The sequence below is a fragment of the Ursus maritimus genome, unplaced genomic scaffold (genome assembly GCF_017311325.1).
Source record: "Ursus maritimus isolate PB19 unplaced genomic scaffold, ASM1731132v1 scaffold_6, whole genome shotgun sequence".
In the NCBI taxonomy this organism is placed as follows: domain Eukaryota; kingdom Metazoa; phylum Chordata; class Mammalia; order Carnivora; family Ursidae; genus Ursus; species Ursus maritimus.
The window spans coordinates 76298253-76313431 of NW_024426774.1; the positions used below are offsets into that span (position 1 = coordinate 76298253).

The 15179-nt window shown below is 44.2% G+C and overlaps 1 protein-coding gene across 5 annotated transcripts in view; it reads right to left on the reverse strand.

Annotated features, from left to right (window-relative positions):
- Positions 1 to 15179, reverse strand: part of AFF3 (AF4/FMR2 family member 3) — a 551602-nt gene that overhangs the window by 27213 nt on the left and 509210 nt on the right. For all 5 annotated transcript variants that reach the window (XM_040623579.1, XM_040623576.1, XM_040623578.1 and 2 more), the window contains 4 exons: positions 13632 to 14738; positions 8383 to 8507; positions 4826 to 5027; positions 2438 to 2559 (listed from right to left, as the gene is read on the reverse strand). In XM_040623579.1, the coding sequence (XP_040479513.1) occupies positions 2438 to 2559; positions 4826 to 5027; positions 8383 to 8507; positions 13632 to 14738 (1556 nt within the window). The remainder of the gene's footprint in view (positions 1 to 2437; positions 2560 to 4825; positions 5028 to 8382; positions 8508 to 13631; positions 14739 to 15179) is intronic.

Consider the following 15179-nt stretch of genomic DNA (forward strand, 5'->3'; position numbering starts at 1 on the left):
TCCCGTTTCTACAAATGGTTTGAGCTCACGTGAACAGTTATACCATCAAACCCTAATTATATATGTAGTTGACTGAGGGACTGTCCTCCCATTACATGCATCCACCCCGGGGACTAATTACCACCTCCCTCGCTCGATGCTTAGGTCAGTGGAAAAGCCGAGGGAAGGGGAGGTGGTGAGGGCCAGGAGGAGAGAGTGCTGGGGCTGAGTGCAGCTGCAGCCACCATGGGAAGAAGAGAAAAACACATGTGCTCCTGGGCCACCCTTAAACTTTCATAAATCCAATTATCTTGGAATGTGTTCAGAAAGTGGAACAAACCAAAAATGTGGATTTGGCTTTCAATTCCCCAATTCTGTGCCCTTAATTAGCTCACTGAAGTCCAAGTATAAACTGAGGACTACAACTTCGTTTTCTCATTTCTCAAGAAGTCTATGGGATGAGTAAATAGAGCGTGTCTACACTCTGGGTGACGTCAGGGCCGGAGAAGAGGTTGGGTGGAAGATGAGGCTGGAAGAGTCATCACTTCTGCACAGACGGTCATCCTCAGGAGATCTCATCTAACTGGGTCTTAGGAGAACCTCCGGGAGAGAGGTGTCATGACTATCATTTTTCCTGATAAGGAAGCTGCGCCTCGAAGACATTTGGCACCCTTCACTTTTCCAATTTTGGGTGGGGTAGTGGTTTATAGTCTGTCCCCTCAGCCAGACTGTAAGCAATAAGAGGACAGGATGTCTTAGTGCTGCGCTCTGTTCCGCCCCAGGATTTAATGGGGCGCCTCACACAGACATGCACTGGATGTGTGTTAAACAGTTAACGCTGAAAACAGGATTCAAGCCAAACTCTTGAAACCGTATCTTCTGTCTTCCAGGCTTGTCCTTGACACATATTTTTTTTTTTTCCTAAGAGCCTAAATAATTTCCAGGATCATTTTATCACTTCTCCTTTGTCATTTTCCGCATCTCAAGAGCATTCCAGGATGTTACTTTTATTTATCTTCTTCTCCTGTTTCTTCTCCTTTTAAATTGATGCTGGGAATGGAAGCAATACTTGGGTTTCAGGCGCTTGGGCTAGGGCAAGGATGACAGGATATTTTTTTCCCGTATAAGAACTGTTTATGCTATTATAAAGAATATAGCATTTTAGAAGGAAACAAGCCAGTAACAGACACATGAAAAAATGTTCAAAATCATTAGCCATCGTTTTAGAAGGAAACAAGCCAGTAACGACACATGAAAAAATGTTCAAAATCATTAGCCATCAGGGAAATTCAAATCAAAACCACACTAAGATACCACCTTACGCCAGTTAGAATGGTAAAAATTGACAAGGCAAGAAACAACAATTGCTGGAGAGGATGTGGAGAAAGGGGATCCCTCCTACATTGGTGGTGGGAATGCAAGTTGGTACAGCCACTCCGGAAAACAGCATGGAGGTCCCTTAAAAAGTTAAAAATTGAGCTACCCTATGACCCAGCCATTGCACTACTGGGTATTTACCCCAAAGATACAGACGTAGTGAACAGAAGGGCCATATGTACCCCAATGTTCATAGCAGCATTGTCCACAATAGCTAAATCGTGGAAGGAACCGAGATGCCCTTCAACAGATGACTGGATTAAGAAGTTGTGGTCCATACATACAATGGAATATTACTCAGCTATCAGAAAGAACAAGTTCTCAACATTTGCTGCAACATGGACGGCACTGGAGGAGATAATGCTAAGTGAAATAAGTCAAGCAGAGAAAGACAATTATCATAGGGTTTCTCTCATCTATGGAACGTAAGAACTAGGAAGATCAGTAGGGGAAGAAAGGGATAAAGAAAGGGGGGTAACCAGAAGGGGGAATGAAGCATGAGAGACTATGGACTCTGAGAAACAAACTGAGGGCTTCAGAGGGGAGGGGGGTGGGGGAATGGGATAGGCTGGTGACGGGTAGTAAGGAGGGCACATATTGCATGGTGCACTGGGTGTGATACGCAACTAATGAATCATCGAACTTTACATCAGAAACCAGGGATGTACTGTATGGTGACTAACATAATAAAAAAACATTAAAATAAAATAAAAAAAAGAAGGAAACAAGCCAGGAGTGAATTGCTATTATTCTTTGCCCGTTATAATTTACAAAAACAAAAATGCTTCTCTTTCTTGTAGCATGCAACTGCCAACAGCCAAAAAATGCAGGTGCTCAGAAATGTAAAGCTCATGAGTGCCATCTGCCTTAGCTTCTTGGCATCTTGGATGCAACCCCAGCAGCTCTGGCTGTTGTAGCTGTTCAGAAAGCCCACAAGGACTCAGGGGTGCGCTCAAAGTCAAGCTCCAGTTCTCTTTGAGAAGGCAACACATACCTGACCAAGTCATGCATGTAACCCTCCTACTCGCGGAGTCTTGTTTTACCTTGCCCCTCACCACATCAACAAAGAGTCCACACTCACATATCATCGAAGACAAGTTTCTGCCTCTTGCAGTCCCTGTGGCCGTTGGCACCTGGAGACCATGGCTCTGTCTGTGGCCGTGACTTGTGGAGAACGTTTTCGGAATTGTTGTGAGTGGCTTTCTAAACAAAAAAACAACACACCAGTCTTTCAGAAACCCTGCTGAAAGAGCAACCCACTGTTCTGTGTTCTAGGTTAGAACTGATGATCCCTTGTGTTTAAATTTATAAAGAAAAAGAAATACATGCATTCCAGTTCTCGTGCTGAGGGCTTTTACACATGTTGTCAAATGTCATTCTTATAACAGTATCAAAAGGGAAGTTCTTAGTGGTCCATTCTCACAGATCCAGAAACTGAGGCTGGCTGAAGTTAAGAAACTTGCCCGAGTTCAAATAGCTACTGTGGGTGACGGCCAGGGCTTACGACTCAAGCTTCTACTTTTCCCAGTTGGCTAGACGAGTGGTTCTCCAAAGTGAACTCTGCATCAGAATCATCTGGGGGGTCCTATCAACACACAGACAGCTGGAACCCCACCCTCCAGAATTGAATTTTGTAGGTATGGAGTGGGGCCTGAGAACATTGCATTTCTAGCAAGTTCCAGGTGATGCCAATCCAGGAACCAAACTTTCAGGACTGCTGACTTAACCATCCCTTGCAAAAGAGAAGTTGTTCAGTACTGATTCTCATTAGCTGTCTGAAGAATAGGAAAAGCCAAAGAGAATAACTAGAAATTATTTAAAATGTGTTTTTAAAAGAAACACTATTGATCTGTAAAAATTAAAAACATTAAAAGATCATATTCCCTGGGGATTCAAATATTTATAGCACACCTGTTGTGTGCTAGACCCATGAATGATAAAGCGACTGTCTTTGGTTATGAAATTCAAGTGGATTCTTCCGAAATAATTAAAATGTGTTGAGTGTATACAAGTGCTTCTTTAAATATGGACTGATTTTATGTGTAGGTCAAGCGTCTTGGTTGTAAGAGCGCCTGGGCCTCTGTGTTTCCTTTTTGGCACTCATGGTGGTTATTACCGATGTGTGTGATCTCCCATCTACATTGTTCTCCCCAGAAAGACTGTGAGCTTCACACAAGCCCAGACTGAACCTGCTAGATCATCATTGGATCTCCATTGCTTGGCACAGTGCCTGGCACACAGTAAGTCCTTGCTCAACAGACAGCTGTTTGGTGAAAGAAAGAATGACTGACTAAAGTCTGTAATTATTTTACAATTCTCTGGACATCATAGTTGTTTTTATATTAGGATCTAGAGGTGAAGAAATGTTTTGTTTGTTTTAATTTGAATTGGTAGTTTTTTATTCCAGGTTTTTCTAGTAGGGTCTTCGCAGATTCTTTGAGCCTAGAATTAAAGAGAATTGGTCCCAAATTAGGGTGCATCAGCGGGTTATTAATTTCCTGATGTTACAAGATTTAGGCTCTTGCCAGACCTTCTACCAGCTATTTTACCTCTTCAATTCATGAGATGGAACATTAAATATTGCCTCCCCCTCTTTGCAAAACCCTATTCTCATGTCTCATCTCTCTGCCTGTCTCACAAAGCCCCACTGGTATTGATAGCATGGTGGTAACCTGAGAAAACTCGGGAGGAGGGTTTGCAATTAAATAACGTGCCCCAGAGGATGTATGTTCCAAGGCCACCAGCTGTTAGGAGTGGCAATTAAGAGGAACTAACATGTAGTGTTAGTTGCATAGGTATCCGTAGGTACAGGTTCTTCAGATAATACTGGCTCATTTAAATCTTCTCACCACCATTTTGCAAATGAAACCAGCTCAAAGAGATGAAGCAACTGGCCAAAGTTACATTTTGACTAAGATATGAGGTTAGACAGACTGTGGACCCCAGGCCCCAGCCCTTCCCCAGGGCAATACAGGCAGCTGGAATCACCCCTGGGAAGGTTGCTGGAAAAGGGATGGTGGCCAGGTCCCACACTGCAGCCACTACGCTGGTCACCAAAAATGGAGTGGGAATCCCATAGCTTTGGCTAGGGTTTCAGTCCCAGATTTAACTCTGCCCTGGGGCAAGGAATCTTTCCAAATGAAAAGGCTGGTTGATCCCAAACTCCCAATTTACAATGTCTCTGGATAGTATTCCTTTGGGGCCATTTCTCTTCAGAGGGGGCAATGCAACCCTACAAAGAGAAGTCCTAAGCAGAAGAGGCTTACGATGCCTCTTCTGGTTTCTTCTTCTGCTGCTCTCTGTGGGAAGAGGTCACGGGGCGTGCTGGTTCACTGCGTCTTCCCAGAGCAGCTTTTAGGGATTCTTGCGGGACCTCAAGCACGTGTTTAGGCTGTGCTGGACAGAGGAGTGTAGGGGTGTGCTCGCTTTTACTCTTATCTTTATAGGGAAAGGAAGAGAATCAACATACCGTGAGGTCTCCGGCATGAGACTGTAGCTGGTTCTCAGTCTTATGCTTTTTGTTGGAGGAGGCAGAAGTGAACAAGCCACTGCCATTTGATCTGCTGGAAGAAGTTAAGTCCTCGCTGGAGTATTTGTGTTTAGATGCATCCGAGAGGGGTGAGATGGGTGACCGGAGCATTTTTTCATTTTTATTTATTGGTATTGCCAAGCTGAAAAAGGAAATCACAGTAATGGAATGTCACACAGTCAGCACAGGGAAAAGTAAATGTTTTATATATGACCCAAACCTCCCATTAAAAACCTGCTGGTAGAAAGGCGTTTATTGGAAATTATTATACCAGGAAACAATTTTATGGCCTTAGGACCATAACAAACAATAAGTAAATTTTACTCATTGTTTCCTTACTCATTTTATCGGAATGAATAATAATTCTGGTGTTAAATGCCTAAGACTAAGACTTTCATTTTCCTCAGTTTTTCATCCAAGGATCTCAAAATACATAACAACTTACTATTTTCCTAACAAGCCTAAGCAGCAAGTAATGGGAAAGTCAATCACATGATATATAAGTTCTCCACCTCTAAAAAGACTTTTGATAACATCTGAGCTTGTACTAATTGTTATATGGAGAATAACAGAATCACAGAATAATCTGCAAAGTGTGAGGCCAAATTTCAGTTTTTAGGTTTCTGGGCTAACCAGACATTGATCAGAATAAACACAGAATAGAAAACTGTCATTAAGCATTATAGTCTCTGGGGGTGCCTCGGTGGCTCAGTTGGTTAAGCATCCAACTCTTGATTTCAGCTCAGGTCATGACGTCAGGGTTGTGGGATTGAGCCCTGCACTGGGCTCCACACTCGGTATGGAGTCTGCTTAAGATTCTCTCTCTCCTTCTCCCTCTGCCCCTCAACCCTTCTAAAAAAAGTTTCATTTTCTGATTTCTAGTTCCTTACTTCACCTCCAAAATTAATTGTTTATGCCAGAGGAGGACAAATGCTGTATAATTTCACTTATATGTACAGTCTAAAAAACAAATGAACAAACAACAAAAATTGAAACAGACTCATAAATACAGAAAACAAACTGGTGGTTGCTGGACAGGAGGGGGGTGGGGGCAAGGGGATTAAGGCGTACAAACTTCCAGTTATAAAATAAATAAGTTATGGGGATAAAAAGTCAATAATACAATAATAATTCTGTATGGTGACAGATGGTGACCACACTTATCGTGATGAGCATTTCACAATTTATACAAATGTTGAATCACTATGCTGTATACCTGAAACTAATAAAATATTGTATGTCAACTATACTTCAATTAAAACAAAAAAACCCCACAAACCACTGAATAAAACTATTGTCTATTCCTGAATATAACTCTCCCCCACAATTAACCACCAGAGAAGGGAGTCACTCATATCTTTGCAATGTATGTTATGTTGACAGGCCTCTCTCCATTACTTTACCCTGAAAAAAAAATTGAGAGAAGACACATCAACCTGAAATAAACTCAAACATTGCTAATTTGGGAAGCCCATAGAAGTCACTTGACAGAGTTAGTTAAAAAAGGGTAAATCCATTTAACAAAGACTTAGTCACATTCCTGCGATTATTACTTCTTAATTGCATGTGTTGGCTATCACTGCCAACAAGCCATTAAAGTCACTTCGAAAAGCAATTTCCTTAGCTGGTGGTCACAGTGTAGAAATTACAAACACAGGCCTCTACAACAGATAATAAAGCCAAGGTTCTTAATGTTAAAGTAACAAGGTTCTTAGTGTTATGCAAATAGATCTGTGCAGGGATAGAGTTTCGGTGATAGATTTCTGGTTCAAAAAGTACTGTGCAGTTAATAACCTAGAAGTGAGAAGATGTGTTCTGGAAAACTCCCTCGGGCAAATCAAAAGTGGCTCAGGGATGATGAAGACACGATGTTGTAGATGTGAACAGTCTGTGCATAATTGTGTCTTGACATGTGAGTGAAGAAAGTCATATTTCTAAATCTCTATTATTTTACACATTATGTGGTTTGAAACGTCAATAGAAAACCAAATTGTTACATTAAATATTGTCATGGACCTAGGATTATTTCTTTTTCATCATTATAAGTTTACATACTCAAGTTGACCCAAAAAACTTTCTTTGGATCTCACCTTTGGGATAGGTGATCCCCTTAAATACATTCCCACAGTACACAGACCACCCTTCCTAGAAAGAACTCGAAGCACTTTTATATGCAAGGGTCATTACGTAACATAAATAAAGCTATCGGAGCTAGAGGCTCTGCCAGGCAAACGCTCTGGAGTAAGAGCTTTTATCCTGGGGTCCATGAACTTGGATGGGGAAAAAGTTACGACTTCTCACAGAAAGGGAACATTTCCAGAGTAGTGGTTTAGCAGGAGTAGTGTTAACAGTGCCTGTGATTGTGTCATCAGCAGGAAATCACAGATATTCTCATGTCATGTCACAGTGGTTGCAGACATCTTGAAATATTGTTTATATTCGTATTCGTTGCTACTTAGAAATTACGGCAGTTACTAGAAAGGTTTTCAGTGCTTTAACAATGAAGCACGTTTACAACTACATCACACACTTAAAAGACGTTTTGGAGCCATACTCCTCCTATTCATATTTCCCAGAATGTATCCCAGAATACACCCACTAGGCCCAGAGCACTGCTGACTAGGCCAGCTTGCACGCGCACTCTCCCTCACGCTCAGACCTTCAAGAGCCCCTGCCTTCCTTTCCAAGGTGACTCTCACACTGCAGTGGGCCTGTGCTCGTGTGCCCTCACTCTCCAATTTCCTCTCGGAGGTTTAGTACTGCTCTACATCTTCTCCTAACCTTTCAGTTTACATTTTTATGTGTTGTGCTGAAACATTAATCTCCCCTTAAAAATTCTACGTACACAGTCAGGGAGAGTGAGGAGTGTCTTAGCAGAGGAAAAGTGGTTTCTGAGCTATGGTATTTCTAAATGGAAAGAGCTTCGATGACTGATGATAAGCTACTCACTTCTAATAAATATTGGGGACCTTGCCTTGCTAGAAAGCCATTTGTCACAGAGGGGATTTGGTGCAATGTGGGTCCATCCGGAACCCCTTTGGAGGAGTGACTGGGTGCCGTTTAACCTTGGAAACACAGATCCTGTCTAATGTCACGATTTTAGTCTATATCCAAGAGATTCCACTCAAAGTTTATATTTTTTCATCCATGTAATAAGCTTAGTGTTCTTACAGGTTTAGTGGCTATTAAAATAAGGGTTTGAAAATTCAGTTACTGAGTTTTCAGAGGGAAGGCGTGTCTTTGAGAGCGCAGAACTGAGTGTAACTAGTAATCGGTCTTTTGTTACAAAGAAGTGCTGACAGTGCCCCTGGGGTTGTGACAGGAGCAGACATCCAGGCCTAACTAATCACTAGCCTTAGGTTAAATCAAGGGAAACAAGTCTAAAGACCCAGACCAGAGCAGTCATTAAAAGATCTGACTCTCCTCCAATATGGTATGTGCCTTTTGGACCCAGAGATCCTTCAGGCTTACCTGTACCCTCAATGGAACATGCGTACCTGTTGATGTTCATGCTGCAGTGGTTTGCAGATAAAGTATTATTGGCAGAGGCGGTCAGTCGTGAAGAGCTCTCTTTCTCTCCCTGGGCCTTCTTGACCTCCCTGTAGTCATCTTCGTTGTCACACTGCATGGAAATAAGCAAAAACCAATCAGCTTTGGATGTCAAGGGATCATAATGAGCTCACATCACAACCTTCCACAGAGCAAGGCCGCGCAGGAGACAAGCTCACTCAGCTTCTCTGGAAAGTATCCCAAGCAGGAATGTGGTTGCCGTGTTCTTCTCCCTGTTCTAGGTTCCCAGTGAGTTCCTCAACCTACAAGGCTGGAATCTGTCAGTTTTACTATTGACACTTCATTGAGAGGAAAAGCATGACACCATGATCAAAATTAGAGAGGAAACATTGTGAATGATGAAAACTGGCCTACTATCAACACATCTGATTTAGCTCTCCAAAGACAATCTTTTCTGAATTCACATTGTACCTTCAGTGTCTCTCATTTTGGCATTTCTTGGTATCTGAATAAAGTAGAACTACCATATCCTGGGCTTAATGCCATAAGGGCAATGAGAAGCCTAGACCTTTCTTTTGAAATTTATGGCTTTTATGAATTTCAAGCAAAGGTTGCTACCTCTTGGTGTCTTAATTCTAGTTAACAATTCCCTCCTATGACATCTTAGAATCCTTACGGTACTTTTTTTCTAAAATAGTATTATGCTGAGTGAAATAAGTCAATCAGAGAAAGATAATTATCATATGGTTTCACTCATATGTGGAATATAAGAAACAGGGCAGAGGACTGTAAGGAAGGGAGGGACAATAGAATGGAAAGTCATCAGAGAGGGGAAAAACCATGAGAGACTCTTAATTCTAGGAAACAAACTGAGGGCTGTTGGAGGGGAGGTGGGTGGGGGGATGGGGTAATTGGGCGATGGGCATTAAGGAGGGCACTTGATATAATAAGCAGTGGGTGTTATATGTAACTGACAAATTATTGAACCCTACATCTGAAACTAATGATGTACTCTAAGTTGGCTAATTGAATTTAAATTAAAAAAATAGTATTTCAATGGAATTCTTGTTTCTATGATTGTGTTTAACTTCTATACGTGCGTTAGGGTACAATGCAAACACACTCAACAAAGTTCCATTGTTGGTAAGAAAGCAGGAACACAATAACTGTACATTCAGGGCTTTCAGCAGTGTTTTCCAGGAGACAAGTGCTGGCTTCAAAGATAGAGTCTGACCTTCTCTCTCCAGCTGGGATTGTTACACAGCCTCTGTCACAGGATCCCAGATGCTCACACTGAGTAGTGACCCCAAGTGACCCCAAAACCAAAGCTCTGAATCCCTAGTCTTCTGCTCTGGGGTTCTAGCAGGGCTAGACTCTGAACCTTGGGCAGCCAAGTCTATGATGTCTTAACACCCCAGACGCTGAGTGAAGATTTCTATGAAAATGTTCTTTCACTTCTCTGTGTCTGTATTTAATGATGATTCATTAGATTTTAGAGGAGGGCTAGGTGTCAGGCTTAGTGTAAATGAAGTTTCATAAGTTAAAAATTTTTAAAAAGGCCATAATAAAATTACTTAAATATAGAATATTATGGAATTTATGTCTTTCTGCACATCTATTTATGTATGCTTATATAGCCATATGTATTTCCAATCCATGTTTATCAATTTCTAGCTATGTGTATTTCTTATATAACTATGTTTTTCTCTTTCTTTCCATTAGTCTATCCATTTACCCAGCAATCCCACAAGTAATAAGGAGGGCAGGGTATCTAGAGGGAAACAGGAGGGAAGAGGGGTAGAGAAGTAGTGAGCTAGCCCATTACTGAATTATATGGTCTGAACCTGACAACACCTCTGCAAAGATGTCACCATTTCACAAAGGAAGAAAATGAAGTACAGAGAAGGTAAGGTCACCTGATTAAGGTTACCCAGGAGGCCGGGCCAAATACATAATTTGCAGGGTTCAGGGCAAAGTGAAAACACTGGGCCCCTTGGTCAAAAAGCAGGAAAAGATCCTTGACATTGGTCTTGGTGATACTTTTTTTTTGAATTTGACACCAAAATCAAAGACAACAAAAGCAAAATTAGACAAGTAGGACTATATCAAACTGAAAAACTTCTGCACACCAAAGAAAACCGTCAACAAAATGAAAAGGCAACCTACTGAATGGGAGACGATATTTGCAAATATATATCTGATAAGGGGTTAATATCCAAAATTTGTAAAGATCTCCTACAACTCAATAGCAGAAATACAACCCAATTAAAAAATGGGCAGAGAATCTGAACAGACATTTAGACGCCATACAGATGGCCAACAAATAAATAAAAGATGCTCAACTTCACTAATCATTGGGCAAATGCAAATTAAAAACACAATAAAATCACCTCACACCTGTTAGAACTGCTAAAATAAAAAAAAAATGCAAGAAATGGAAAGTGTTGGCGAGGATGTGGAGAAAGGGAACCTTGTGCACTGATGGTGGAAATGTAAATTGGTGCAGCTGCTCTGGAAAACAGTATGGAGGTTCTCCCCAGAATTAAAACTATAATTATCATATAATCCAGCAATTCCACTTTGGGTATTTATCCAAAGAAAAGGGAAACACTAACTCAAAAAGATATTATGCAACCCCATGTTCATTGCAACATTAATCACAATAACCAAGACATGGAAACAACCTAAATGTCTATCAATGGATGAATGGACAGAGAAGATGTGGTATGTGGGTAATGGAATATTATTTAGTCACAAAAAATGAAACCTTGCCATTTGCAACAGCATGGATGGAACTTGAGGGCATTTTATTAAGTGAGATAAGTCAGACAGAAAATGATAAATACCACATGATCTCACCTGTATGTGGAATCTAAAAACAAAACCCAAATAACGAAAAAAGCCCGAGCTGGTATATAGAGAACAGATTGGTGGTTGCCTGAGGTGGAGGATGAGGGGTGGGCCAAGGGAGTGAAGGGGGTCAAAATGCACACATTTCCAGTTATCAAATGAATAAGTCATGGAGATATAATGTACAGCATGGTGACTATAGTTAATAGTACCCTACTGCACATTTGAAGGTAGCAAGGAGAGTGGATCTTGAACATTCTCATGAGAAAAAAAATTGTAACTGTATAGTGATGGATGTTAACTGGATTTATTGCGGCGATTGTTTTGCAATACATACAAAAACCGAATTGTTACATTGTACACCTGAAACTAATACAATGTTATGTCAATTATACCTCAAAAAATAAATAGAAAAAAAAAGCAGGAAAAGAGTAATGTTATAAAGTACTAAAGTAGAAAACATTTTCCTGTCTGTCAAAGTCTTTATCTTGATCTGTCATGGTGGTGTTTCGTTGCCATTTCATACTGTGTTCCTTGAGGCGTGGGGATATGGGGGGGGGGGCGCCGGCAGACTGAAGTGCCGGAGCCGGTCCCGTGACTGTACACACACACTTGGCCCAACAGTGGTTCCCTCCCGCCTGCCAGGTGTATAGGGGTAGGGAAGTCCAGTCAGGCATTTCTCCTTTCCACGGCCCACCCCCAAACCCAAGGCGAACCTGCAGCCCCTAGGAGATTGCAGCCCCCACTCTGAGACCTCTCAGGTCCTGGATGAGGGCCAGGTGAGATGCCTATCTTGACCTGCTGCGCCTTAGCTCCTGGGGGCTTCGGGGAGCAGCACAGGTCCCCGGAAGGAGATAGGGACCAGGAGGCTGCACAGTGCCTGCTTCTACACCGTGTTACTAGGAGTGTTTCAATATGGGAGTGATGATGGAAACTCTCCCTGTAAGCCGTTTGGCTAACTTTGGAGTGCCCAGGGGCCAAAGGGCTGGCAGAACCTGTGCTGTGGAAACAGGCAGAAGGGGGGACCACTTGTGAGTCAGAGATCCACAGGGCCCCCCGTGCTCTATCGTCCCATCACGCTTCACTTAAATACACAGAGATTAAATGAACTTCAAGATGGCAACCACAAGCATTGACTTCCAGAGCCCTTCTGGGCAGGGGCCCTGTGGGGAAAGTACTACCCAGCCCTCAGACTAATGTTTTATTGGGAGAGCTGGGAGCCAGATAGCCTGGGTTCCTTCTGCCTCTGCCCCTTATCACCTGTGGGAACCTGGGGCAAGATGCTTTCGGCTCTCTGAGCTTCAGTTTCCTCATCTGTAAAACATGTATGACAATAACATTTGCCTCATAAAGTTGTAAGGACTGAATGATTTAATAGGTACAAAGTGCCTAGAGTAGCGTCCCTCATGGGGACATCACTGGTACACTGACTGTTGGGAATGATTTTGTCGGCAATTTGGAACCATCCATGATGGTGAGATCTTTGGTTTGTCGCCCCTGGTGTTTTTCGCTGTGGCCCAAGTTACTTCTGAAGGTAACAGTAATGGGAGGGGATCAAACTCCTCAAAATTGACTTTAATTCATGAGTAAGTTACTCCTGCCCCCAAAAGTCTGCAAACACGGCTGAACAACAGGGGCTGCTTCCAGATGCCCCCCGCCCTCAGCACTTGAGCCACCTTTCTTACTCCATGCCTTCCTTGTGTACCCTGTTCCCCTTCTTTTGGTGCCATATCATCCGTGGCTCTCTGATTGCTCTGTGTTTGTCCTCCTCAGAGCCCTGTTCCCAGCCCATCTCCACTTCAGAATTCTCCTCGGTCAAGGCTACTGGGAGCAGCACCTGCTGGTTCGGCTGCGGGAGGCTGGTGCTCTCCTCCCTGGGCCCGTCCACCCATGGCCTGGCGGCCGGCTCTTCTGTTTCCTGCTTCACCCTAGTCACGGCCTGACACTCTATAAGGCTGTTGGCTTCTTAGGTCCATGATTGATCAATGTCCCCCTGTCCCTTCCAGCAAAGAGTGAGGGGCACTATGTGTTTAGCTTTCTACTGGCCCAGCATGCAGCTTGCCTCTGCACATTCTTGATAAGGATTCCCCGTATGCCTGCTTCACCATGCAGTGGGACAGGGCTGAATTATCTATAATGATAAAATGGAACTATGAATGGTGCTTCCCCCATCGAGCAGTTCTAAGGATTTAATGGAGTTAATCTAAGTCACGTACTTAAATATATGGCATACAGGAAGTACTCCAGCAATGTTTGTTGAGTAAGGACACACATAAAACTCTTGCTGCCTGTCCACTGAAGACCAGCTGCCCCGTGGGCTTCAACACTTCCCCACAACCTAAGGGAAAGCCCTTCCCCCTTGCCAGGCCTTCAGCCCCAGGCCTACCTTGCGTTTCCTCTTGGATTTTGGCAAAGCCTTTTCAGCAGGAGTGTCAGATGGATGGCTTGGCTGCGTGCTCTCAGCGTCCTTGGCTGCAGGGGCATTCAAGACCCCGGGCTCCTGGGGCAGGTGTTCTGGGATCCTGGACAGGAGGGTCAGGTCAATTTTGACCCAGAGAGACCTGACCTCATCACTGTCCTTCAAGGGGGAGAGAAGTTCATTGCGGCCGAAAGGGACCAGCGTGTAGAACTGCTCCTCCAGCTCCTTGGCAATGTCACTGGTGGTCCTGGCGTTGATGGAGCCCACCGGGGCCCGGGGCCCGCCGCCACTGCTAATGCTGCTGGCCGCCTCCTTCAGCCTCTGGTCACTCCCCGAGGAGACCGCAGTGGCAGCGGCGGCGGCCTGCGCTTTGGACAGAGGGTACTCCTCTTGCTCTGATTCCAGGTCCGAGTCCGAGGAGGAGGAAGAAGATGACGACTCTGTCTCTATGAACTCCTTGGATTTGGGGACGATCCTGCTCAGCCCCCGCGTGCGGCGCTTCTCGCAGGTCACCGAGGAGCGCAGTTCCTTGCGGTGGCTCGTTCTGCTGTTGCCGCAGGGCCTGGTTTTGGTGGGCTCCGGAGGGATCACCACGCTCGCCCCCAGCGCGTCTCCAGCCGCGGGCTCCTCAGGCCGGTGGCAGTTGGCGCTGTCGCCGGCGGAGGTCCTCTCGGTGCGCCTGGTGGGCTTCTTTCCTGCTGACCTCCGGGCGGGCGCCGGCGCGCTATCGGCGGGCGCGGTGGGCGCGGCGGGCGGCTGGGCAGCTGTGGTCACAGCCACGGCCACAGCCGCGGGCGGGGACTTCTGCTTCACTCCTTTACTCCCCGGGGCCTTGTTCGCTGTCCTTGGCCTCTGCTCCTCCTTGCAGGCGCTCTTGATGTCCTTCTCTCTCAGGCTGGTTTGGCAAACGTCGGGAAGTTTCCCACAGTCCTGCACTTCCTCTTTCGCTGGAGTGTAGTATTGATTGCTCTCTGGCCCGTGGCTTTCATTTTGGATCAGAAGAGGCGGCTTGTGGGGATTAACTTTGTTTAGCCACTTATCCAGCTGCCACTTGTTAGAGGACGCGGGTTCAGCCTAAAAGCAGGAAACCAGCAACAAACAAAACATCTTTTATTAGACTCGCTGAAAAAAGGCTTGGCTGTTTTTAATCTTCACTTACTCCCCTAGGTGTACGAACGAGAAACCAATGGGCTGCAAGCAAAAGGAAGATGGAAGCAGTAGGTGTGTGTAGCCCTGGCTGGCCTGACACAGGGGATGCAGGGGTGGTGTCCCTCTTCTGTTCCAATGCGCTTGTATGTCAACGCAGTAGTATGAAGCCTATTTGTTAAAAATAAGGGGATATCCCTGTGCTGCATCAGAACCCGTTTCCAGCGCTTTTGAGTGTTATACAATGTCTATTTTTTATAATTATACATACCTACATAAACTTGATATTCCAGGAAAGTTAACAGGGGAGTAGTGTGAAGACCTCAGTTTGTTTCTCAGAGTCCATAGTCTCTCATGCTTCATTCCCCC